Source organism: Ovis aries, chromosome 14 (genome assembly GCF_016772045.2).
Source record: "Ovis aries strain OAR_USU_Benz2616 breed Rambouillet chromosome 14, ARS-UI_Ramb_v3.0, whole genome shotgun sequence".
Lineage (NCBI taxonomy): Eukaryota > Metazoa > Chordata > Mammalia > Artiodactyla > Bovidae > Ovis > Ovis aries.
Genome location: NC_056067.1, coordinates 24,999,220 through 25,023,072, shown reverse-complemented (window position 1 = coordinate 25,023,072; position 23,853 = coordinate 24,999,220). Strand labels below are relative to the sequence as shown.

The 23,853-nt window shown below is 50.6% G+C and overlaps 2 protein-coding genes across 2 annotated transcripts; both read right to left on the bottom strand.

Annotated features, from left to right (window-relative positions):
- Positions 1-7,076: 7,076 nt before the first annotated feature.
- On the bottom strand, positions 7,077-11,545 carry LOC101120186 (C-C motif chemokine 17). The gene is made up of 3 exons (XM_027977550.2): positions 11,414-11,545; positions 7,936-8,053; positions 7,077-7,331 (listed from the first exon to the last, which is right to left on the bottom strand). The coding sequence occupies exons 1-3, from the start codon at positions 11,481-11,483 to the stop codon at positions 7,211-7,213; spliced, it is 309 nt and encodes a 102-aa protein (XP_027833351.1). The 5' UTR covers positions 11,484-11,545; the 3' UTR covers positions 7,077-7,210.
- Positions 11,546-16,799: 5,254 nt separating this feature from the next.
- Positions 16,800-19,682, bottom strand: LOC114117787 (C-C motif chemokine 17-like). Its single transcript, XM_027977549.2, has 3 exons — positions 19,551-19,682; positions 17,659-17,776; positions 16,800-17,054 (listed from the first exon to the last, which is right to left on the bottom strand). The coding sequence occupies exons 1-3, from the start codon at positions 19,618-19,620 to the stop codon at positions 16,934-16,936; spliced, it is 309 nt and encodes a 102-aa protein (XP_027833350.1). The 5' UTR covers positions 19,621-19,682; the 3' UTR covers positions 16,800-16,933.
- Between the last annotated feature and the right edge of the window lie 4,171 nt (positions 19,683-23,853).

Here is a 23,853-nt window from a genome sequence, read left to right as displayed (position 1 = left end):
GAACCCTCATACGCCGCTGGTGGGAATGTACAACATTGGTGCAGCCACTGTGAAAGACAGTATGGAGGTTTCTCAAAAACTAAAACTAGAACTGCCATGCGACCCAGCAAATCTACTCCTGGGTTTATATCCAAAAAAGCCAAAAGCTAATTTGAAAAGATACATGCACCCCAGTGTTCATAGCTGTACTATTTACAGTTGCCAAGAATGGAAGCAACCTAATGTCCATCAACAGATGAATAATAAACAACATTGAAGATGGTATATGCATAAAATGGAATGCTACTCGGCCATAAAAAATGAAATTTTGCCTTTTGCAACAACATGGATGGACTTGGGCATTAGGCTAAATGACATGAGAAACGATATCAGTTATATATGAAATCTAAAAAATATAACAAACTAGTGAATATAACAAAGCAGAAGTCAGAGATACAGAGAACAAGCTAGTTATGAGTTCAGCAGGTGGGGGCCAATATAGGAGTAGGGGAGTAAGTGGTGTAAGCTATTAGGTATAAAATAACTGCATAGATATGCTGTTGTACAACGTGGGGACTATAACCAAAATTTTATAATAACTAAATGGAGTATAACCTTGAAAAATCATGAATCACTATACTGTACACCTATAACATATACAGCAACTGTACTTCAATAAAAATAACAATAATCGGGAGAAAACGTCCTCCATGGACCTTCAGCCTTTTAAGAGGGTGATTATCCTTCATGGGCCTGACCTAGTCAGTTGATGCTTTATAAGAACTGGAGGGCAAGTTTCTCTTGCTGGCCTTGAGTTGCCGTGTTATGAGGGATCCACAGGCAAGGGACCACAAGCCACTTCTGGGACCAGGGAGCAGGACCCGATGACTATCAAAGAGAAAACGCCCTCAGCCCTGCGATCACACCTGAGAACAGAAATCTGAACTGAATAATCAGGAGAGTTCAGAAGAGGACCCGGGTTTCAGGTGAGACCCAGCTGGTGGGACTCTGATGGGAGCCCAGCCTCGTGGTGCCTGGACTTCCAAGCCACAGGACCAGAGATGACGAATGTGTGTGGTGTTAAGCCACTAGATTTGGGGTGGTTCATTATACACCCATCGTAGCCACTCCAGCCCCCAACTAGGCTTAAAGTGGACAGATATTTATCAAGTCAAGCCCCGGGACGGGATGCTGTTGGTGGCTCCCACTGCGGCTGCCAAAGTGAAGGAGAAAAATCTCTACCTGCAGGTTGAAGAGAGAAGATCCTGAGCCAAAGAGCTGGGCTGGGTTTAGCAGAACTCCAGGCAAGTGCCACCAGTTCTTGCTGACTTGATTCTTGTTCTGTGTCCCCGCCACTGCTGGCAAAGTGGGTGATGCCTCCTCCTGTCTGGCAGTTAAAGAGTCACAGGCCAGCGCTGCTGGGTCGCTCCACATGAGGGCTCAGAGTTGGGGCCAACATGCTGCTGAGCGGCCTGCCTCGGTGCCCAGCTGCCACTCAGCTCAGTGAGTCCACGGAAGGTACACGGGTCCTCACACCTGCGGACTTTAGAAGACAGCAGCTCTGAGGGGAGGTTTTGGAGCCAAAACAGTCTCAGATATCATTGAAAACCACAATTTACATTTGGAGACTGGGTGAGACCCAGAGAATGAGCTATGACCATCACCTGATGACCTTCAAAGGCACAGGTGACCCAGGTCCTTGGACATTTTGTCAGTGGGCCTGGGTGGGGCTGAGGAATCATTTTTCAGTGAACTCTTTCTAAGGTCATCTCCAAAATCTGACAGCAAACAGTTGGGACGTTCCCCTTTTCTTTGAAGTCACTTTAAAGCACCTAGTGGTATGGGTAGCCGAGCAAACCACACCTTCCCTGGGGTTAAGACACAGCCGAAACAGAACCACAAGAGGAACCACAAGAGAGCTGGAAGGGCGCTGAAAGCAGGGCCTTTGGAGCTGGAGAGTGGGAGGAAGAAAGCAAGTGAGAGCCCAGACCTGCTCCAAACTGAGCGGGCCCTTGAGTTACAACATCAAGCAGGGGGTTCCGTGTGCAGGCAAGCATCCCACGGAGCAACCCTGGCCAGCTCATTGTTGGCAGGAGATCAGAGAGCTAGCTTTGCGATCCACCCACAGCCACCCGCTTCCTGTGGGGGTGGGGGGGGGGGGCGGGCGGGGAAGCTACACATGGATCCGCTACCAAGTATGGGTGAGGGCTCGGCCAGGTGGGAACTTCTCACCAAGGGTGCTGGGGTTGGTTTAGGCCATTACCCCTAGAGTGTCAGTTTCAAGGTGTGTGCTCAGTTGCTCAGTCGTGTCCAACTCGTTGCGACCTCATGGACTATAGCCCTCCAGCCTCCTATTTCCTATTCCAGGGGATCTTCCTGACCCAGGGATTGAACCAGAGTCTCTTATGTCTCCTGCACTGGCAGGTGGATTCTTTACCACCTGGGAAGCCCTATTAGTTTTAATAATGGCCATATATTAGAATCACCTGGATAGCTTTCCACCTCCAAAAAACGACAAAAACACCATTGCCTGGAATCCTCCCTTTCCAAAGACTAATTCAGTTTTTCGGAATAGGACTGCAGGCGCTCCATTTTGGCCAAGCTTTCCCAGGTAAGTGTCCCCCAGAACCACTGCCCTAGAGAAATTCTCTGATACCTGTACCAGAAGACAGGCCAAAAAATGTTTAAAGCAGTACTATTTGTAATAGCAAGAACCTGGAAATAATCCAACTGTTTACCAAGCGGATGGGTGAAGGGTTGGTCATCATGTGGGAGAAAAAGATGAGTCACAGCTGTCCATGCAGATCAGCGGGAAAAGGACATGGAGCCACAGAAGCTCCATGAGCAAGTCACAGAGGAGCCCGTGTATGAGACGCGTTACATTCACACCAAGTGCAGAAGCTGAGAAACATACATGATACATCAATATATCATTAGGAATACACACACGTGCACGGGTATTATGTATACACACACATGTGACGAAACAAAATCAAGAACAATAAACACTAAACTCAGGAACAAACATGTCTCTGGAGGCTGATAGGAGGATGGGCATATACCTGGTTAAAACTAAAAATTCAAAAAGATACATGCACCCCTACGTTTATAGCAGCATTATTCACAAGAGCCAAGACATGGAAGGAACCTAAATGTCCATCAACAGAGGAATGAACAAAGATTATAAATGTACAGTGGAATGTTACTCAGCCATAAAAAAGAACAAAACAATGCCATTTGCAGCAACATGGATGCAATTAGCGATGATCAACATAAGTGAAGTCAGAAAGAGAAAGACAGACCATATGATATCACTTACATGTGGACTCTAAAATAGGACAAAAATAAATCTATCTGTGAAGCAGAAACGCACAGAGAACAGACTTGTGGTTGCCAAGGAGAAGAAGAGGTAGGAAAGGGCTGGGCTGGGAGTTTGGGGTTCAGTTCAGCTCAGTCACTCAGTCGTGTCCGACTCTTTGCAACCCCATGATTCGCAGCACACCAGGCCTCCCTGTCCATCACTAGCTCCCGGAGTTCACTCAGATTAGGAGATGCAAATTGTTACAAATGAAATAGATGGATAACAGGGTCCTACTGCACATCACGGGGAGCTATATTCATTGTCCTGGAATAAACCATAATGAAAAGAATAGAATAAAAAAAAGTATGTGTATATAATTATATATACAAATGTATAAATAACTGAGTCATTTTACTGAACAATGGAAATCAACTCAACATTATAAATCAACTATACTTCAATAAAAATAAATTAATAAAATGTACTCATGGGATTTAAATGTATGGAGGTGACTCAATGCCATTATTACTTACCTTTCCCAAGAGGAGGGGCCATGCCAGCCCAAACAGGGCAGAAGGAGAAGCCTGGGGAATGCCAAGGCCACAACCCTTATTGGGTTTCCATGGAAAAGGCAGGGCAGGGCGGGGGCAACGATTGAGGGCCGGCCGGTGGGAGTCATGATAGCGGGTTCTGGAGCGCAGGGCACTGTCCCTCATTGTCTGGTACCCAGCGCTTGGTGATTTGGGGAAATACTGGTTTGGGAAGTGAGTTATATAAAGGAGATGGCTGGCGGGGGGGGACTCAGGATTGGTTGAAGAGTTTGCAGTATGATTTTTGCGTCCCTTCGAGAGCCAGATCACAGGGGAGGTGTAACTTGTGACAAATGTATGCCAAATAGACAAATTCAGAATCTAAAAAACACGGTGGAAAAGCCCCTAGCTCAGTGCTCTCAGCGCTGCCTGCGCTGCATCTGGACTCAGTGGCCCTGCAATTCCTAGCAGTGGTTTCCCTTCTTCCTCTTCTCCTGTTAACCCCTGGCAGTGTTTCCCTGCCCAGCTCCCTCAGGAGAAGAGCTGGCCAGCCACAGACACGCTGACCCGAGGCCTTGAGCAGCTATAATCCGACGTGGGTGACCAGCCCCTGGGGACCCCGCTGAGGCCAGGGCCCCGGTGGTCAGGCGCATCCATCTTGATTGAGAGCTGGAGCGCCCTCTGATGGGCAACTGAAGGGCAGCGCAATTCTGAATTCCACATCAATGCCGAGACTGAAGCGCAGTTACTTATCCGGGCACCGCTCCTGCGGGAGCTTCTTTCTTGACGTGCTCCTCACGGGATTCACACGGGAGCTTGTTGATGAAAATATATCTCTCAAATGTTCACTATGCACAAAGGACTTCCCCCTTCTCATAAATGAATCCGGAAGTACCGGGTTGCCTGTCAGAAATACCTGCCCCAAGGAGCTCCTCGGGGAGTCAAACTTGCAAGTAACTGTGTTTACAGGGGACAATGTGGTAAAGCGAAGGCGCAAGCAGGGAGCTGGAGGAGGGCACAGAGTGGGCATCACTGCAACCAAGGACATCAGGGAGGGCTTCCTGAGGGAGGCTCAGGAAGGGGGCTGGATGAGCTGAGCTCAGAAGGGGGCTGGATGTCAGATGCGGAAGAGAGGAAGCCCCTTCCAGGTGGAAGGAGCAATGAGAGGCCAGTGCGCCTCCCCGCTGGTCTGTGTCCTCTGGCCCCTGCCCTGTCCTCTCGCTTCCTGCCTGCCTACTTTTGGGTGAGTCTCCCTGTCATGATTCCTTAAAATGGCTTCTTCCCAGGGGAACATGGTGGCTGGTTGCATCTCCTGCCTCTTTCCCCCAGCCACCTTGCACCTGACCCTGCTAGGAAGCACTTGGATTCCGAATCCTGCATGTTGTTGCCAGTCCTGGCTCCACCTGTCCTCCACTGAGGGACCTTTAAGCCACCCACCCCCTTGCTCTGTGACCCTCAGGCCCCCCTTACCTGTTCTTAGTCCTCTACTTATCCAAGTTCACAATAAGGGCCTCTAGGAAGATTCACTCGGAAAAAAAGTTCTTATTCTTTTAAGGCGAGTTTGCAATGCACTGGGATTACATGCATGATCTCTGAGTGTCTCTCTTCTTCTTCTTTTTGGCTGTGCTGCATGGCTTAGCAAGATCTTAGCTCCCTGACCAGGGATTGAACCCAGGGCCACAGCAGCAAACGTGCCAAGAGCTAGCCACGGACCATCAGGGGATTTCCTGAGTGTCTTTATTGCAGGGTGAGGAGGTCTAGGCTCCACCCTTGTTCTCCCTTGCTGTCGCAGGAGCTTCTCCTTGCCTGCCCTCATTTTGAGATCATCTTTGCCCCACTCCTTACACTGTGGATCCAGACAACATTTTCCCACAAAGGACTGAGACTGGGCTGCTCCCAAAGACTCTGGATCAGAGGTGGTTGTTCGAGGGATACTCCTTGAAACCAGGGGCAGAGAAAGAGCCCACCGGTGGCTGAGAAGACCCTGGGGTCACGGATAAGATAATTCACCACCATCATCGACCTTATTATTATCATCGCTTTTATTCGTTGGCTTGGCTCTGATGTCTGCCCGTCAATAAGACAATTGACCACAAGGCGGCAGCAGAGGGCATTAACTTTGCCTGAAAAGAACTCTGATTTGCAGCCCAGCCGAATAACACCGAATTCCATGAGAGAAGGACGCACTGCCCCTGTCCCTAGACTTCGCCCCAGAGAGAGAAGCCACAGGCCCACGGCTGGTGAGGAGAGTGAGACAGATCTAGAATCTGAAGATCCCAACTTCTGTCCATTCCCCATGACTCCAGTCCTCAGCTGGGCCTGGACAGAGGGGTTTAGGGATGGTCCTTCTCCATCCTTCTGAGCACTTGGGCTGTGGATTCTCTAGGGAGGCTCACGGAGCTCCCAATATGATGGAGGAATCAGGACTACAGACCCTCACAGAAGTCAACAGGAAAACAACCCCCATGGCTGCCCTACCGTCCCCCATCCCTAAGAGCAGGAGAGGCGGGAGGGGTGGCAGCCAGGATGGCTTCCCGCAGGCTGGCTTGGGCTCAGGCTGGGGGCGATGTCACCTGGTAGGGCGGGGCTCACACTTCAGGTTAGTAGGGATCATGGGACCATGTGGGAAGCAGCCTGATGGGAGTGGGAGATGAGGGCTGCAGGCCACGGGGTCGAGTGGGAGCAGGGGTGAGGCTGGGCCGGGGCACTCAGGACAAGGGGGAGTAACTCCAGCCTTAGGAGCGGGCCTGGAGTTGGAGCCAGGAGACGGGGGTGCAGCTGGGCTTACAAAGACCCTCTGGGGCTGGCTGGGCTACAGTGTGTGGTTGGGGGGCTGAGAGGTAGGCAAGATGGAGAAGGGGCTGCAGGAGTCCCTGGCACCAGGGAGCTCCCCAGTACTTGGCAGAACCCCAGCCTGCCTGGAAAGAATCCTGGAAACATTCATGGAATTGGGATCAGGTGTGAGAACGCCAGGAGCAGATTAGATGGGAGGCGAGCTGGAAGCCCCTTCCTGGGGCTTCTTCCTGCTCTCATGCAGCAGAGCAGGTGCAGGGGCAGTTGGCCTCTTGTCACCCCTGCCCTGCTCATCCCACATCCCTCAGCCCCACCCCTGCCCCCATTTCTCTCCCGGGGCCCCCTCTCCCTGAGGGTGGTCTGCACCCGAAGCTTCAGCTTCTCTCTCTAACGTGAACAGGGAGAGACTAGATGTTCTCTGAGGGCCCTTCCAGGGCGACAGGCCAGGGAGGACAGAATACGCAGAACCCAGATGGGGGAGAAAGACTTTAATCAGAAAAGGGGACAAGGGACCTCTTTATCCTTGCAGGGCCTCCTCTGGCTCCAGGAGCTGGTGATTGGGGTAATGAACATGGAGGCGGGAGGTCTACAAGAGGTCCAGGAGGGGTCAAGACTCCTGGAAGGCCAGATTAGGTGACTTCATGTGTTTCTGCAAGTACCTCACTGCCTTCATCACCTTTTTGTCCTTGGGGTTTGCGCAAATGTTTCTGCCAGAGCGAGTCACCAGCCTACATGGGAAGAGAACACCATGGTGGGGGATCAGGGCAGGGAGGCCTTCCGGAGTCCTGGCACAGCCTCACCCTGTGGTGACCAGGACCCAAGCCCCCAAGAGGGGCTGGAACTCGCCTGGAGTCACCTAGGGTGGCAGCAGCAGTTCTGGGACCCCAGGCTCTGTCCTCAGTGATCCCCGACCCTTCCAGGAAGCCAGGGCTGCACGGCTTTGCTCCCCACCTCAGACCCTCTGCATCCATGTAACCCTGGGGATGAGGGGTGCGCGGGAGGGGCTCAGGGCTCAGGCCCAGGCTGCAGAGGCAACCATGTGGGGCGCTGACTGCCCCTGTGCATGGGGCTGTCCCATGTCTCTCAGGGCCTCCCTTTCCTCATAAATGTATCAAGAGCTTAGACCTCACAGCCTGAGGTCCTTTGGGGGTTCACAGAGTGTGGAGTGGGAGCTGCCCTGAGGAGCAAGACCAAGGCGACAAGAGGTGACGGCCCCGGTCTGTCCTCTCCCCTCCACAGTGGCCCTTCCGGGAGCTCCGGGGTCCACCTTCTCCCACATTCAGCTCCCGGGGTAAGAAGGGGGGCAGAGGGGAGCAGCAGGGGCAGACTTACACAATGGCATTGTTGGGACAATCGCCCGAGGTCGGGTACCAATCCATGAGCGCCTTTTTGGGAATGGATCCTTTGTAGAACTGTAGGCAGCACTCCCGGCCCACGCTGCCTGCTCGAGCTGTGGGGAAGGCCAAGCAGGAACAGGTATGTGTGTGCATGTCTGCTTGGGGAGGGTCTGTGAGGGCCAGCACGTGTGTGTGTGTCTCTGTAGTGAGGAGTCTGTGTGTGTGTGCTATCGTGTGGGTCCTTGCGTGTGCATTTCTGCATGTGTGTGTCTGTGTGGTTGGGAGGGGTCTCCTCGGGGGGCTCCGTGATCGTGTTTCTGTGTGGGGGAGTATGTGAGGGGTCTGCACCTGTGTCTTTGTGTGTGAGCCTGTCAGTGTGCACGTTTGTGTGCATGAGGTCGTGTGCGTGCTTTGAGGGGCCCTGCGGTGTTTGTGTGTCTGTGCCCATGTCTATATGTGCTTGAGCGGATTTGTGTACACATGCCTGTGTGTGCGTCTTTGTGCGTGTGCACATTTGTGTGTGGAGATCTGTGTGCAGGTGTGGATCTGCATGTGCTTGGGAAGTCTGCGCATATATGTGTGTGTCTGCATGTGTGTGCATCCATGTGTGCTCACACTCAGACCAGCCCCGAATCACCAAACGTTGACTCTGGACCAGGCTCTGGGCTGACCCTTTGCTGCAGCCGCTCCTTCAGTCCTCAAGCACACCTGGAGACAGGTGCTGTCACTACCCCATTCTACAGATGAGAAAGTGGAGGCCCGGGTGTGAACACACTTTCCCAGGGCTTGGTGTCCTCATCTTAGCACGAGAAAAAATTATCCAGCATCTGCAAACTGGCAAACAGATGATCTGTGGCTTCAATTCAGACCATAGCAAGGTGCTTTCCGAGAAGCCTCGGAGTGTCCTCTCACCATCTTGGGGGTGGAGCTTGGTTTGACTGACACGGAGCCGGCCAGGCCCAGGCTTTTACAAAAGTGAGACGTGTGGCTAACTGTGAAGGTCACCCCATTAAGCTAGCCCCGAAGACTGCGACCCCATCACTGTGTCACCACACGGGCCTCTGACCAGCTTTGTTTCTCTAAAATAGCAACCTTAGCTCAGCCTTCCTTTCCCACCTGAGTATAAGAACTGCTCTTTTCCCACCTGCTCCGGGCCCGTGAGCTCCTGCCTGGATGCCAGCCCTCTCACTGTATATGCTGTGCTGTGCTTAGGTGCCTAGTCGTGTCCGACTCTTTGACACCGCATGGACTGTAGCCCTGCCAGGCTCCTCTGTCCGTGGGGCTTCTTCTCCTGGCAGGAATACTAGAGGGGGTTGCCATATCCTCCTCCAAGGGACCTTCCAAACCCAGGTCTCCCGCATTGCAGGAGGATCTTTACCGTCTGGGCCACCAGGAAAGCCCATGGAAACTGGAGTCTTCCTATTATTCCTTCTCCAGGGAATCTTCGCAACCCAGGAACTGAACCGGGGTCTCCTGCATTGCAGGTGGATTCTTTAGCAGCTGAGCTACCAGGGAAGCCCCTCATTGTATATAAAAACCCATTAAATAAACAGACTCTTAACAAATACTTGTGAGAATTATTCCTTGTCTGCCGGGGGCCTGCGTAAGGAACTCCGCCCATGGCAAAGGTCATGAGGAAGGAGGCTTGGCATACGCAAAGGCGTGATCAAGCCTCAGGAAACCCCCTGTTCCCGAGCATCTAATCACAAAACCAGAGTCTGTTTTATGCTCTCACCTCCACCTCTGACTTTACGGGGGGCTCTCCCGCATCACCATTTCTCTCGGAGAAGGAGTAAACGCACAGCTCCAAGTCAATATATATTCTTTGGCGTGACAAGAGTGTTTCAGCTTTCGGACTCCTCTGAAGGTTATCTAGCCTGCCTGTATAGGTTCGTCCAGCCACATGTGATTGTTTACAGCCTCCCAACGTGAGAGGCATGAGATGTTTTAGACTTACTAAAGGCAAATTCTTTTGGGGAGTTGGAAATTATTAGTATAGTGGGTTGGTTAGGAATTATATTGGTGAAGAGTTTTTCATTTGTTGTGCCAATATTTGCTGCTAATTCCCTGCCCTGGGTGTGATAAGGGTGTCTTAGGTCAAACCTCTCTGCTGACAGACTAGCTTGTGTGACAGGATTATCCATACTCCTGCCACTACGCACATGATTGTTTACTACCTCTTAACCATAAACAGCACAGAGAGTTTTGGAGTATTTTGAAAGTCTTAATTAGCATAGGGCTTTTCTTCTTGTTGAGTCAATGATTGCCGCCAGGCCTCCATATCCTTAGGCACCTGGGAATATATTAATCAATGTATTTGGAATATAGAAAAGGAAATATAGTAGTTTTTGATGTTAGCAATACTAGACTTTTTGAGTTAATGAATTTTCTCTTTTGTAATAGATCACTGTACTTTGTTATAAATCACTGTGTCCTTGCTATGTAAAAATGTAACTTTATCACTATCTTAAGACTAAATAGATTTTAAGGGAAGCACTGGTGAAAGGATTTTCATTTGTTGGGCTGATGTTTGCTGCTAAATCTCCATGTTCCCTGCCCTTATACTGAATATAACTAGCATATAGGAAGAAGTAAGTATTAACCTTTAAGCATATAGGAGAAATAAGCATTAACCTTTAAGATTAATCATGTTAACCTTGGGTTAAATAATTTCCTTTCTTGATTGTAACTCACTACACCCTCACCCTATAGGAATGTAAGTTTATTTGGAGGGTGGTGCCTGGTTTAAGAAAAAATACCTTTGGAAGAAATAAGTTTTTTGGTTATCAGAGAGAAAGGATCATAAAATCCCTAAGACCTTTTTATGTAAAGCACCTGATTTTGATAGAGGTCAGAACTGCTGACCCCCACATGACTCTGTATTCATCCCTATATGTAACAAAAAGTATATAAGCAAACCCCAAATAAACAAATCGGATCCATTTCCGGAAAGACTGATTCCCCCATGTCGCTTCCTTCTTGCTCCCGTTTCTTTGGCTAAATCCCCATCTGGATTCAGCCTCCTTTTCTCCACTACACTATCTGCCACTACACTATCCGTTTCTACTCTCTCTCTATATCTGTAATTAAATATGTTTTTTTCCAACGACGCCGACGCCGTCCCCACCTTCGAATCACCCTGGATCCACCGGGGCTGGACCCTGGCACTTGTCCACTGTCAAATCACAATCACAGCCACTGCCTCATGACGTTTGCAGGGGGAGATGTGCAAGCAATTTTTTCCCCAGAAGCTGAGCCCCAAGTCCTAGGACATTCATCTTCCTCCTCCGCCTCTTCATCATCATCATTTCCCTTTGAACGCCTCCCTCTAAATCCTACTGCTGCCAGCCTCTCACACCTTTGCAGGAGTAAGTGGGTGCAGGAATATGTGCCTGTGCAGCTGCTGAGGTCTTAGCGGCCCCACCCCTCCTTGCCCAGTGTCCCTTCCTCCTGTGTCTCTCCTCTGCTCTCACCTGCGTGGGCGTCCTGCAGGAGAGCCCCCAGGAGGAGGCCGACCAGGAGCAGCGTCTTCAGGGGGGCCATGGTGCCAGGAGCCGGGAGAAGGTCTCTGCGTGCGGGTCCCTCTGCTCAGGGGAGACCAGGGTGAACTCCCAGGGTGGAGGTGACCTATTTAACCCCTTTGGGGCTCTTGCCCCGCCTCTGATCACCTCACCCACATCCTTCCCTAGACCCGTGGAATTCAAAGAATTCGGGATGATTCAGCAGAAGTCCTGTCCTGGAATGTTTGCGGCTTTCCAGAGAAGGGCACTCCGTTGGGGACAGAGGTGGGGTATGTGTATCCGGGGGCCATGATACACTTCTCCTTTCACAGGGGACATTTCTTGGTTCCTCAAATAGAACTGAGACGCCTCCATCCTCAGCTGGCTGCATCCCTGCTCAGGCTGGGCAACATCCTTCATGTTTGGTGTGCCCTGGGCAAGGGGTAGGCCAGCCAGGCTGGGGCCAAGAGGGATTGCCCACCTGGAGGAGCTTTTGGGTGCTGGGAAGGCCTCCTCGGAGGGTCAGCAGGCTGCACGGGCATCTTTCTGCAGGGGTAGCTCCACTGCAACCTGAGAAAGGCCTGGGGCCCAGACAGCCTGGGTGTGGGTCCTTTACCAGGCTGGGCTTTGGACCACAGCAGGCCAGCCCTACAGGTTTCTGTTTTTATAGTTTCATTTATTGATTACTTTTTGGCAGGGCTTTGTCGCTAGGTGGGCTCTTCTCTAGCTGAAGTGAGCGGGGGCTACTCTCTAGGTGCCTCTCACGGCGGTGGCCGCTCTTGTTGGGGAGTACAGGCTCAACAGTGTTGGGACCAGCCCTACAACAAACTGACCTGAGGGAGTGGTGCCGCCGAAGAATAAAGGAAAATAAGACTCAGAAATAAAGTGGGAATCAGGGGACTGAAGCCAGTCAGGCAAAAGCCCAGATCCTAATCCTTGTGTGCTTTTATTGCTAAATTCTACTTCCTTGTACGTGCTCTAGAGATATCTGTTTTTTACAATCTCAGATTGGGGATAAGGATATACAATGCACAGTCCTCAATGTCAAAGCTTCAGGCCTTTCATGACTCTGTTTAGCCCATCAGCTAGTGACAACTTTTCTCAGCAACTCCCTCAAGGCTCTGGTCACGAGAACAGTCACTAATGCTTTTCCATCGGTCACATCAGTACTTCAGCATCTTGTTTTCAAGATGTTTTTCCACGTTGCACTTTTTACTGCTCCCAGCCCTTCACCTGGGAGTGATGAGAAAGTCATTCTTATTTTTCAAAGAAGCCCTGCTAATTATAGTACGGGCCTGCGCAGAGCATATTCCCTATATATCCCCCTTTTTTATTTTTAGAAGCTTATTTTTGATGATTGTTGTTGATCAATAGAAGCCAAAGCGATAGTCGCTAATTGCTATTGTTGTCTGTCGACTTTCTTGGTGATTTGTTGCCAGACTATGTAGAAACAGAAAAAAAGGCACATAAAAATTAACATAAAACCAGCCATTGATCCTCTGATAGTTTTCAAGGGAGGAGTGGGATTTAATTGAGAAATTCCACCTGCTGCTGCTTCCTGCAGGTTCAGTTCAGTTCAGTTCAGTCACTCAGTCGTGTCCGACTCTTCACAACCCCGTGAATCGCAGCACGCCAGGCCTCCCTGTCCATCACCATCTCCCGGAGTTCACTCAGACTCACGTCCATTGAGTCCGTGATACCATCCAGCCATCTCATTCATCCTCTGTCGTCCCCTTCTCCTCCTGCCTCCAATCCCTCCCAGCATCAGAGTCTTTTCCAATGAGTCAACTCTTCGCATGAGGTGGCCAGAGTACTGGGGTTGATGCAAATTGCTACAAATGAAATAGATGGATAACAGGGTCCTACTGCACATCACGGGGAGCTATATTCATTGTCCTGGAATAAACCATAATGGAAAAGAATAGAATAAAAAAGAATGTATGTGTATATAATTATATATACAAATGTATAAATAACTCAGTCATTTTACTGAACAATGGAAATCAACTCAACATTATAAATCAACTATACTTCAATAAAAATAAATTAATAAAATGTACTCATGGGATTTAAATGTATGGAGGTGACTCAATGCCATTATTACTTACCTTTCCCGAGAGGAGGGGCCATGCCAGCCCACACAGGGCAGAAGAAGAAGCCTGGGGAATGCCAAGGCCACAACCCTTATTGGGTTTCCATGGAAAAGGCAGGGCAGGGCGGGGGCAACGATTGAGGGCCTGCCGGTGGGAGTCATGATAGCGGGTTCTGGAGCGCAGGGCACTGTCCCTCATTGTCTGGTACCCAGCGCTTGGTGATTTGGGGAAATACTGGTTTGGGAAGTGAGTTATATAAAGGAGATGGCTGGCGGGGGGGACTCAGGATTGGTTGAAGAGTTTGCAGTATGATTTTTGCGTCCCTTCGAGAGCCAGATCACAGGGGAGGTGTAACTTGTGACAAATGTATGCCAAATAGACAAATTCAGAATCTAAAAAACACGGTGGAAAAGCCCCTAGCTCAGTGCTCTCAGCGCTGCCTGCGCTGCATCTGGACTCAGTGGCCCTGCAATTCCTAGCAGTGGTTTTCCTTCTTCCTCATCTCCTGTTAACCCCTGGCAGTGTTTCCCTGCCCAGCTCCCTCAGGAGAAGAGCTGGCCAGCCACAGACACGCTGACCCGAGGCCTTGAGCAGCTATAATCCGACATGGGTGACCAGCCCCTGGGGACCCCGCTGAGGCCAGGGCCCCGGTGGTCAGGCGCATCCATCTTGATTGAGAGCTGGAGCGCCCTCTGATGGGCAACTGAAGGGCAGCGCAATTCTGAATTCCACATCAATGCCGAGACTGAAGCGCAGTTACTTATCCGGGCACCGCTCCTGCGGGAGCTTCTTTCTTGACGTGCTCCTCACGGGATTCACACGGGAGCTTGTTGATGAAAATATATCTCTCAAATGTTCACTATGCACAAAGGACTTCCCCCTTCTCATAAATGAATCCGGAAGTACCGGGTTGCCTGTCAGAAATACCTGCCCCAAGGAGCTCCTCGGGGAGTCAAACTTGCAAGTAACTGTGTTTACAGGGGACAATGTGGTAAAGCGAAGGTGCAAGCAGGCAGCTGGAGGAGGGCACAGAGTGGGCATCACTGCAACCAAGGACATCAGGGAGGGCTTCCTGAGGGAGGCAGCGTTTGAGCTGAGCTCAGAAGGGGGCTGGATGTCAGATGCGGAAGAGAGGAAGCCCCTTCCAGGTGGAAGGAGCAATGAGAGGCCAGTGCGCCTCCCCGCTGGTCTGTGTCCTCTGGCCCCTGCCCTGTCCTCTCGCTTCCTGCCTGCCTACTTTTGGGTGAGTCTCCCTGTCATGATTCCTTAAAATGGCTTCTTCCCAGGGGAACATGGTGGCTGGTTGCATCTCCTGCCTCTTTCCCCCAGCCACCTTGCACCTGACCCTGCTAGGAAGCACTTGGATTCCGAATCCTGCATGTTGTTGCCAGTCCTGGCTCCACCTGTCCTCCACTGAGGGACCTTTAAGCCACCCACCCCCTTGCTCTGTGACCCTCAGGCCCCCCTTACCTGTTCTTAGTCCTCTACTTATCCAAGTTCACAATAAGGGCCTCTAGGAAGATTCACTCGGAAAAAAAGTTCTTATTCTTTTAAGGCGAGTTTGCAATGCACTGGGATTACATGCATGATCTCTGAGTGTCTCTCTTCTTCTTCTTTTTGGCTGTGCTGCATGGCTTAGCAAGATCTTAGCTCCCTGACCAGGGATTGAACCCAGGGCCACAGCAGCAAACGTGCCAAGAGCTAGCCACGGACCATCAGGGGATTTCCTGAGTGTCTTTATTGCAGGGTGAGGAGGTCTAGGCTCCACCCTTGTTCTCCCTTGCTGTCGCAGGGGCTCCTCCTTGCCTGCCCTCATTTTGAGATCATCTTTGCCCCACTCCTTACACTGTGGATCCAGACAACATTTTCCCACAAAGGACTGAGACTGGGCTGCTCCCAAAGACTCTGGGTCAGAGGTGGTTGTTCGAGGGATACTCCTTGAAACCAGGGGCAGAGAAAGAGCCCACCGGTGGCCTAGGAGACCCTGGGGTCACGGATAAGATAATTCACCACCATCATCGACCTTATTATTATCATCGCTTTTATTCGTTGGCTTGGCTCTGATGTCTGCCCGTCAATAAGACAATTGACCACAAGGCGGCAGCAGAGGGCATTAACTTTGCCTGAAAAGAACTCTGATTTGCAGCCCAGCCGAATAACACCGAATTCCATGAGAGAAGGACGCACTGCCCCTGTCCCTAGACTTCGCCCCAGAGAGAGAAGCCACAGGCCCACGGCTGGTGAGGAGAGTGAGACAGATCTAGAATCTGAAGATCCCAACTTCTGTCCATTCCCCATGACTCCAGTCCTCAGCTGGGCCTGGACAGAGGGGTTTAGGGATGGTCCTTCTCCATCCTTCTGAGCACTTGGGCTGTGGATTCTCTAGGGAGGCTCACGGAGCTCCCAATATGATGGAGGAATCAGGACTACAGACCCTCACAGAAGTCAACAGGAAAACAACCCCCATGGCTGCCCTACCGTCCCCCATCCCTAAGAGCAGGAGAGGCGGGAGGGGTGGCAGCCAGGATGGCTTCCCGCAGGCTGGCTTGGGCTCAGGCTGGGGGCGATGTCACCTGGTAGGGCGGGGCTAGCACTTCAGGTCAGTAGGGATCATGGGACCATGTGGGAAGCAGCCTGATGGGAGTGGGAGATGAGGGCTGCAGGCCACGGGGTCGAGTGGGAGCAGGGGTGAGGCTGGGCCGGGGCACTCAGGACAAGGGGGAGTAACTCCAGCCTTAGGAGCGGGCCTGGAGTTGGAGCCAGGAGACGGGGGTGCAGCTGGGCCTACAAAGACCCTCTGGGGCTGGCTGGGCTGCAGTGTGTGGTTGGGGAGCTGAGAGGTAGGCAAGATGGAGAAGGGGCTGCAGGAGTCCCTGGCACCAGGGAGCTCCCCAGTACTTGGCAGAACCCCAGCCTGCCTGGAAAGAATCCTGGAAACATTCATGGAATTGGGATCAGGTGTGAGGACGCCAGGAGCAGATTAGATGGGAGGCGAGCTGGAAGCCCCTTCCTGGGGCTTCTTCCTGCTCTCATGCAGCAGAGCGGGGGTGGGGGCAATTGGCCTCTTGTCACCCCTGCCCTGCTCATCCCACATCCCTCAGCCCCAGCCCTGCCCCCGTCTCTCTCCTGGGGCCCCCTCTCCCTGAGGGTGGTCTGCACCCGAAGCTTCAGCTTCTCTCTCTAACGTGAACAGGGAGAGACTAGATGTTCTCTGAGGGCCCTTCCAGGGCGACAGGCCAGGGAGGACAGAATACGCAGAACCCAGATGGGGGAGAAAGACTTTAATCAGAAAAGGGGACAAGGGACCTCTTTATCCTTGCAGGGCCTCCTCTGGCTCCAGGAGCTGGTGATTGGGGTAATGAACATGGAGGCGGGAGGTCTACAAGAGGTCCAGGAGGGGTCAAGACTCCTGGAAGGCCAGATTAGGTGACTTCATGTGTTTCTGCAAGTACCCCACTGCCATCTTCACCTTTCTGTCCTTGGGGTTTGCACAAAGGGTTCTGCCAGAGCGAGTCACCAGCCTACATGGAAAGAGAACACCATGGTGGGGGATCAGGGCAGGGAGGCCTTCCGGAGTCCTGGCACAGCCTCACCCTGTGGTGACCAGGACCCAAGCCCCCAAGAGGGGCTGGAACTCGCCTGGAGTCACCTAGGGTGGCAGCAGCAGTTCTGGGACCCCAGGCTCTGTCCTCAGTGATCCCTGACCCATCCAGGAAGCCAGGGCTGCACGGCTTTGCTCCCCACCTCAGACCCTCTGCATCCATGTAACCCTGGGGATGAGGGGTGCGCGGGAGGGGCTCAGGGCTCAGGCCCAGGCTGCAGAGGCAACCATGTGGGGCGCTGACTGCCCCTGTGCATGGGGCTGTCCCATGTCTCTCAGGGCCTCCCTTTCCTCATAAATGTATCAAGAGCTTAGACCTCACAGCCTGAGGTCCTTTGGGGGTTCACAGAGTGTGGAGTGGGAGCTGCCCTGAGGAGCAAGACCAAGGCGACAAGAGGTGACGGCCCCGGTCTGTCCTCTCCCCTCCACAGTGGCCCTTCCGGGAGCTCCGGGGTCCACCTTCTCCCACATTCAGCTCCCGGGGTAAGAAGGGGGGCAGAGGGGAGCAGCAGGGGCAGACTTACACAATGGCATTGTTGGGACAATTGCCCGATGTCCGGTACCAATCCACCAGCTCGTATTGGGAAATGGATCCTTTGTAGAACTGTAGGCAGCACTCCCGGCCCACGCTGCCTGCTCGAGCTGTGGGGAAGGCCAAGCAGGAACAGGTATGTGTGTGCATGTCTGCTTGGGGAGGGTCTGTGAGGGCCAGCACGTGTGTGTGTGTCTCTGTAGTGAGGAGTCTGTGTGTGTGTGCTATCGTGTGGGTCCTTGCGTGTGCATTTCTGCATGTGTGTGTCTGTGTGGTTGGGAGGGGTCTCCTCGGGGGGCTCCGTGATCGTGTTTCTGTGTGGGGGAGTATGTGAGGGGTCTGCACCTGTGTCTTTGTGTGTGAGTCTGTCAGAGTGTGCACGTTTGTGTGCATGAGGTCGTGTGCGTGCTTTGAGGGGCCCTGTGGTGTTTGTGTGTCTGTGCACATGTCTATATGTGCTTGAGCGGATTTGTGTACACATGCCTGTGTGTGCGTCTTTGTGCGTGTGCACATTTGTGTGTGGAGATCTGTGTGCAGGTGTGGATCTGCATGTGCTTGGGAAGTCTGCGCATATGTGTGTGTGTCTGCATGTGTGTGCATCCATGTGTGCTCACACTCAGACCAGCCCCGAATCACCAAACGTTGACTCTGGACCAGGCTCTGGGCTGACCCTTTGCTGCAGCCGCTCCTTCAGTCCTCAAGCACACCTGGAGACAGGTGCTGTCACTACCCCATTCTACAGATGAGAAAGTGGAGGCCCGGGTGCGAACACACTTTCCCAGGGCTTGGTGTCCTCATCTTAGCGTGAGAAAAAATTATCCAGCATCTGCAAACTGGCAAACAGATGATCTGTGGCTTCAATTCAGACCATAGCAAGGTGCTTTCCGAGAAGCCTCGGAGTGTCCTCTCACCATCTTGGGGGTGGAGCTTGGTTTGACTGACACGGAGCCGGCCAGGCCCAGGCTTTTACAAAAGTGAGACGTGTGGCTAACTGTGGTCACCCCATTAAGCTAGCCCCGAAGACTGCGACCCCGTCACTGTGTCACCACACGGGCCTCTGACCAGCTTTGTTTCTCTAAAATAGCAACCTTAGCTCAGCCTTCCTTTCCCACCTGAGTATAAGAACCGCTCTTTTCCCACCTGCTCCGGGCCCGTGAGCTCCTGCCTGGATGCCAGCCCTCTCACTGTATATGCTGTGCTGTGCTTAGGTGCCTGGTCGTGTCCGACTCTTTGACACCGCATGGACTGTAGCCCCACCAGGCTCCTCTGTCCGTGGGGCTTCTTCTCCTGGCAGGAATACTAGAGGGGGTTGCCATATCCTCCTCCAAGGGACCTTCCAAACCCAGGTCTCCCGCATTGCAGGAGGATCTTTACTGTCTGGGCCACCAGGAAAGCCCATGAAAACTGGAGTCTTCCTATTATTCCTTCTCCAGGGAATCTTCACAACCCAGGAACTGAACCGGGGTCTCCTGCATTGCAGGTGGATTCTTTAGCAGCTGAGCTACCAGGGAAGCCCCTCATTGTATATAAAAACCCATTAAATAAACAGACTCTTAACAAATACTTGTGAGGATTGCTCCTTGTCCACTGTCAAATCACAATCACAGCCACTGCCTCATGACATTTGCAGGGGGAGATGTGCAAGCAATTTTTTCCCCAGAAGCTGAGCCCCAAGTCCTAGGACATTCATCTTCCTCCTCTACCTCTTCATCATATCATTTCCCTTTGAACGCCTCCCTCTAAATCCTACTGCTGCCAGCCTCTCACACCTTTGCCGGAGTAAGTGGGTGCAGGAATATGTGCCTGTGCAGCTGCTGAGGTCTTAGCGGCCCCACCCCTCCTTGCCCAGTGTCCCTTCCTCCTGTGTCTCTCCTCTGCTCTCACCTGCGTGGGCGTCCTGCAGGAGAGCCCCCAGGAGGAGGCCGACCAGGAGCAGCGTCTTCAGGGGGGCCATGGTGCCAGGAGCCGGGAGAAGGTCTCTGCGTGTGGGTCCCTCTGCTCAGGGGAGACCAGGGTGAACTCCCAGGGTGGAGGTGACCTATTTAACCCCTTTGGGGCTCTTGCCCCGCCTCTGATCACCTCACCCACATCCTTCCCTAGACCCGTGGAAGTCAAAGAATTCGGAATGATTCAGCAGAAGTCCTGTCTTGGAATGTTTGCGGCTTTCCAGAGAAGGGCACTCCGTTGGGGACAGAGGTGGGGTATGGGTATCTGGGAGCCATGATACACTTCTCCTTTCACTGGGGACATTTATTTGTTCCTCAGATTAAAGAGACGCCTCCATCCTCAGCTGGCTGCATCCCTGCTCAGGCTGGGCAACATCCTTCATGTTTGGTGCGCCCTGAGCAAGGGGTAGGCCAGTGGGTGCTGGGAAGGCCTCCTCGGAGGGTCAGCAGGCTGCACGGGCATCTTTCTGCAGGGGTAGCTCCACTGCAACCTGAGAAAGGCCTGGGGCCCAGACAGCCTGGGTGTGGGTCCTTTACCAGGCTGGGCTTTGGACCACAGCAGGCCAGCCCTACAGGTTTCTGTTTTTATAGTTTCATTTATTGATTACTTTTTGGCAGGGCTTTGTCGCTAGGTGGGCTTTTCTCTAGCTGAAGTGAGCGGGGGCTACTCTCTAGGTGCCTCTCACGGCGGTGGCCGCTCTTGTTGGGGAGTACAGGCTCAACAGTGTTGGGACCAGCCCTACAACAAACTGACCTGAGGGAGTGGTGCCGCCGAAGAATAAAGGAAAATAAGACTCAGAAATAAAGTGGGAATCAGGGGGCTGAAGCCAGTCAGGCAAAAGCCCAGACCCTAATCCTTGTGTGCTTTTATTGCTAAATTCTACTTCCTTGTACGTGCTCTAGAGATATCTGTTTTTTACAATCTCAGATTGGGGATAAGGATATACAATGCACAGTCCTCAATGTCAAAGCTTCAGGCCTTTCATGACTCTGTTTAGCCCATCAGCCAGTGACAACTTTTCTCAGCAATTCCCTCAAGCCTCTGGTCACGAGAACAGTCACTAATGCTTTTCCATCGGTCACATCAGTACTTCAGCATCTTGTTTTCAAGATGTTTTTCCACGTTGCACTTTTTACTGCTCCCAGCCCTTTGCCTGGGAGTGATGAGAAAGTCATTCTTATTTTTCAAAGAAGCCCTGCTAATTATAGTACAGGCCTGTATAGACCATATTCCTTATGTATCCCCCTTTTTTATTTTTGGAAGCTTATTTTTGATGATTGTTGTTGATCACAGAAGCCAAAACGATAGTGGCTAATTGCTGTTGTTGTCTGTTGACTTTCTTGGTGATTTGTTGCCAGACTATGTAGAAACAGAAAAAAAGGCACATAAAAATTAACATAAAACCAGCCATTGATCCTCTGATAGTTTCCAAGGGAGGAGTGGGATTTAATTGAGAAATCCCATCTGCTGCTGCTTCCTGCAGGTCGATCTTTGCAAAAGGTGTAGTTTCTGAGAGAAAGTTTCCATGATCTTTTGCTGTAAACTATTACTACCCCGAGACAGTTTACCTTGATTTAAGAGGTGTTGTTTAACTTTGTTCCAATGAAACAAAGATTCATTATATTTGTGAGGAGTGACACAAAAAGAAGAAATATTCCAATCATACTTAAGACGAATCTGTTTTTGCAGACTGTTTACTTGATCACCTAGCAGTATAAAAACCTGTTGTAAATCAGCCATTGGTGCGGCTGATTTTCCATCTATTTGTCTTTGGATAGACCAAAGGCCATCAGAATCTTTCTGACATTCCTGCACAGCCTGGACACTCTGATGTAATGCTGCTCCTGCTACAGCTGCTATAGTAGCTATAGCAGTAATTCCTAACACGGTAGCAATTAACAGTCCAATTAACCATTTAGTGCGTTTTGACACTTTCTTAAGGATTTCTTCTACAGTACAGACTGTGGGGCTATCCTGCCATGGTCTATTCACTTTAACAGGAAGCCGAAATCCCCATCTGGTTTTTAGAATATATAGAGAATAGTCATTCTGAAATTGGAGAGAAGAATTGATACAAGTGTAAAAGGAACAGTTTTGACAAGTAAGTAACCCAGAAGAGGCAATATAACAAGTAGGTCCTATCAAGAATATGAAAGGTAAACAAATGCTTTAATCCAATGGGTTAAATTTTTATCAAAATGTAAGAAATGACTGGATACTGTTGAATTAAATTGCCCCTTCTATGCTGTTATGGCTTGGAAGACAGATGATATTTTCCACAATTCTGATTGTAAAGGCATATAAGGTAATTGAGGCAAGGGAGGGGAGAAACTCCCTCCATGCCACCATATAGAGCTATTAACAATGTTATTCATGGAGTCATAAGTATTGTTTAACAATATAGACAAATCCAAATATTTATTTTTATCCAAAAGATCTCCTTTGGGACTCCAATCAATAATTTCTCCATCAGAATTATTGGCCATAAAATGTCCAGTATTCAGTTCAGTTCAGTCACTCAGTCGTGTCCGACTCTTTGCGACCCCATGAATCGCAGCACGCCAGGCCTCCCTGTCCATCACCAACTCTTGGAGTTCCCTCAAACTCACATCCATCAAGTCGGTGATGCCATCCAGCCATCTCATCCTCTGTTGTCCCCTTCTCCTCCTGCCCCCAATCCCTCCCAGCATCAGAGTCTTTTCCAATGAGTCAAGTTTTCGCATGAGGTGGCCAAAGTACTGGAGTTTCAGCTTTAACATCAGTCCTTCCAAAGAACACCCAGGACTAATCTCCTTTAGAATGGACTGATTGGATCTCCTTGCAGTCCAAGGGACTCTCAAGAGTCTTCTCCAACACCACAGTTCAAAAGCATTGATTCTTTGGCACTCAGCTTTCTTCACAGTCCAACTTTCACATCCATACATGACCACTGGAAAAACCATAGCCTTGACTAGATGGACCTTAGTTGGCAAAGTAATGTCTCTGCTTTTGAATATGCTATCTAGGTTGGTCATAACTTTCCTGCCAAGGAGTAAGTATCTTTTAATTTTCTGGCTGCAATCACCATCTGCAGTGATTTTGGACCCCCCCCAAAAATAAAGTCTGACACTGTTTCCACTGTTTCCCCATCTATTTCCCATAAAGTGATGGGACCAGATGCCATGATCTTAGTTTTCTGAATGTTGAACTTTAGGCCAACTTTTTCACTCTCCACTTTCACTTTCATCAAGAGGCTTTTTAGTTCCTCTTCACTTTCTGCCATAAGGGTGGTGTCATCTGCATATCTGAGGTTATTGATATTTCTCCCGGCAATCTTGATTCCAGCTTGTGCTTCTTCCAGCCCAACGTTTCTCATGATGTACTCTGCATATAAGTTAAATAAGCAGGGTGACAATATACAGCCTTGACATACTCCTTTTCCTATTTGGAACCAGTAAATGGCAACCCACTCCAGTTTTCTTGCCTAGAGAATCCCAGGGACAGGGGAGCCTGGTGGGCTGCCGTCTATGGGGTTGCACAGAGTCGGACATGACTGAAGTGACTTAGCAGTAGTAGCACTTAGCAGTGTTGTTCCATGTCCAGTTCTAACTGTTGCTTCCTGACCTGCATATAGGTTTCTCAAGAGGCAGGTCAGGTGGTCTGTATTCCCATCTCTTTCAGAATTTTCCACAGTTTATTGTGATCCACACAGTCAAAGGCTTTGGCATAGTCAATAAAGCAGAAATACATGTTTTTCTGGAACTCTCTTGCTTTTCCATGATCCAGCGGATGTTGGCAACTTGATCTCTGGTTCCTCTGGCTTTGCTAAAACCAGCTTGAATATCTGGAAGTTCATGGTTCACGTATTGCTGAAGCTTGGCTTGGAGAATTTTGAGCATTACCTTACTAGCGTGTGAGATGAATGCGATTGTGCGGTAGTTTGAGCATTCTTTGGCATTGCCTTTCTTTGGGATTGGAATGAAAACTGACCTTTTCCAGTCCTGTGGCCACTGCTGAGTTTTCCAAATTTGCTGGCATATTGAGTGCAGCATGTCCAGTATTAGCATTACATAATTTCCATTGTACCCAATGTCCTAGTCCAGATTTTATAGAAATAACATAGTTAGGTAGATGGCACGGAAACATAGTAGTATTTTCTCCTGTGATATTAAAGGAAAATGCCTCTAATAAGAAAGAATTAATTTTTTTCCCTTGAGATTCTTTAACTATAAATAGCCAACTTTGTAATCCTCTTTTAAGA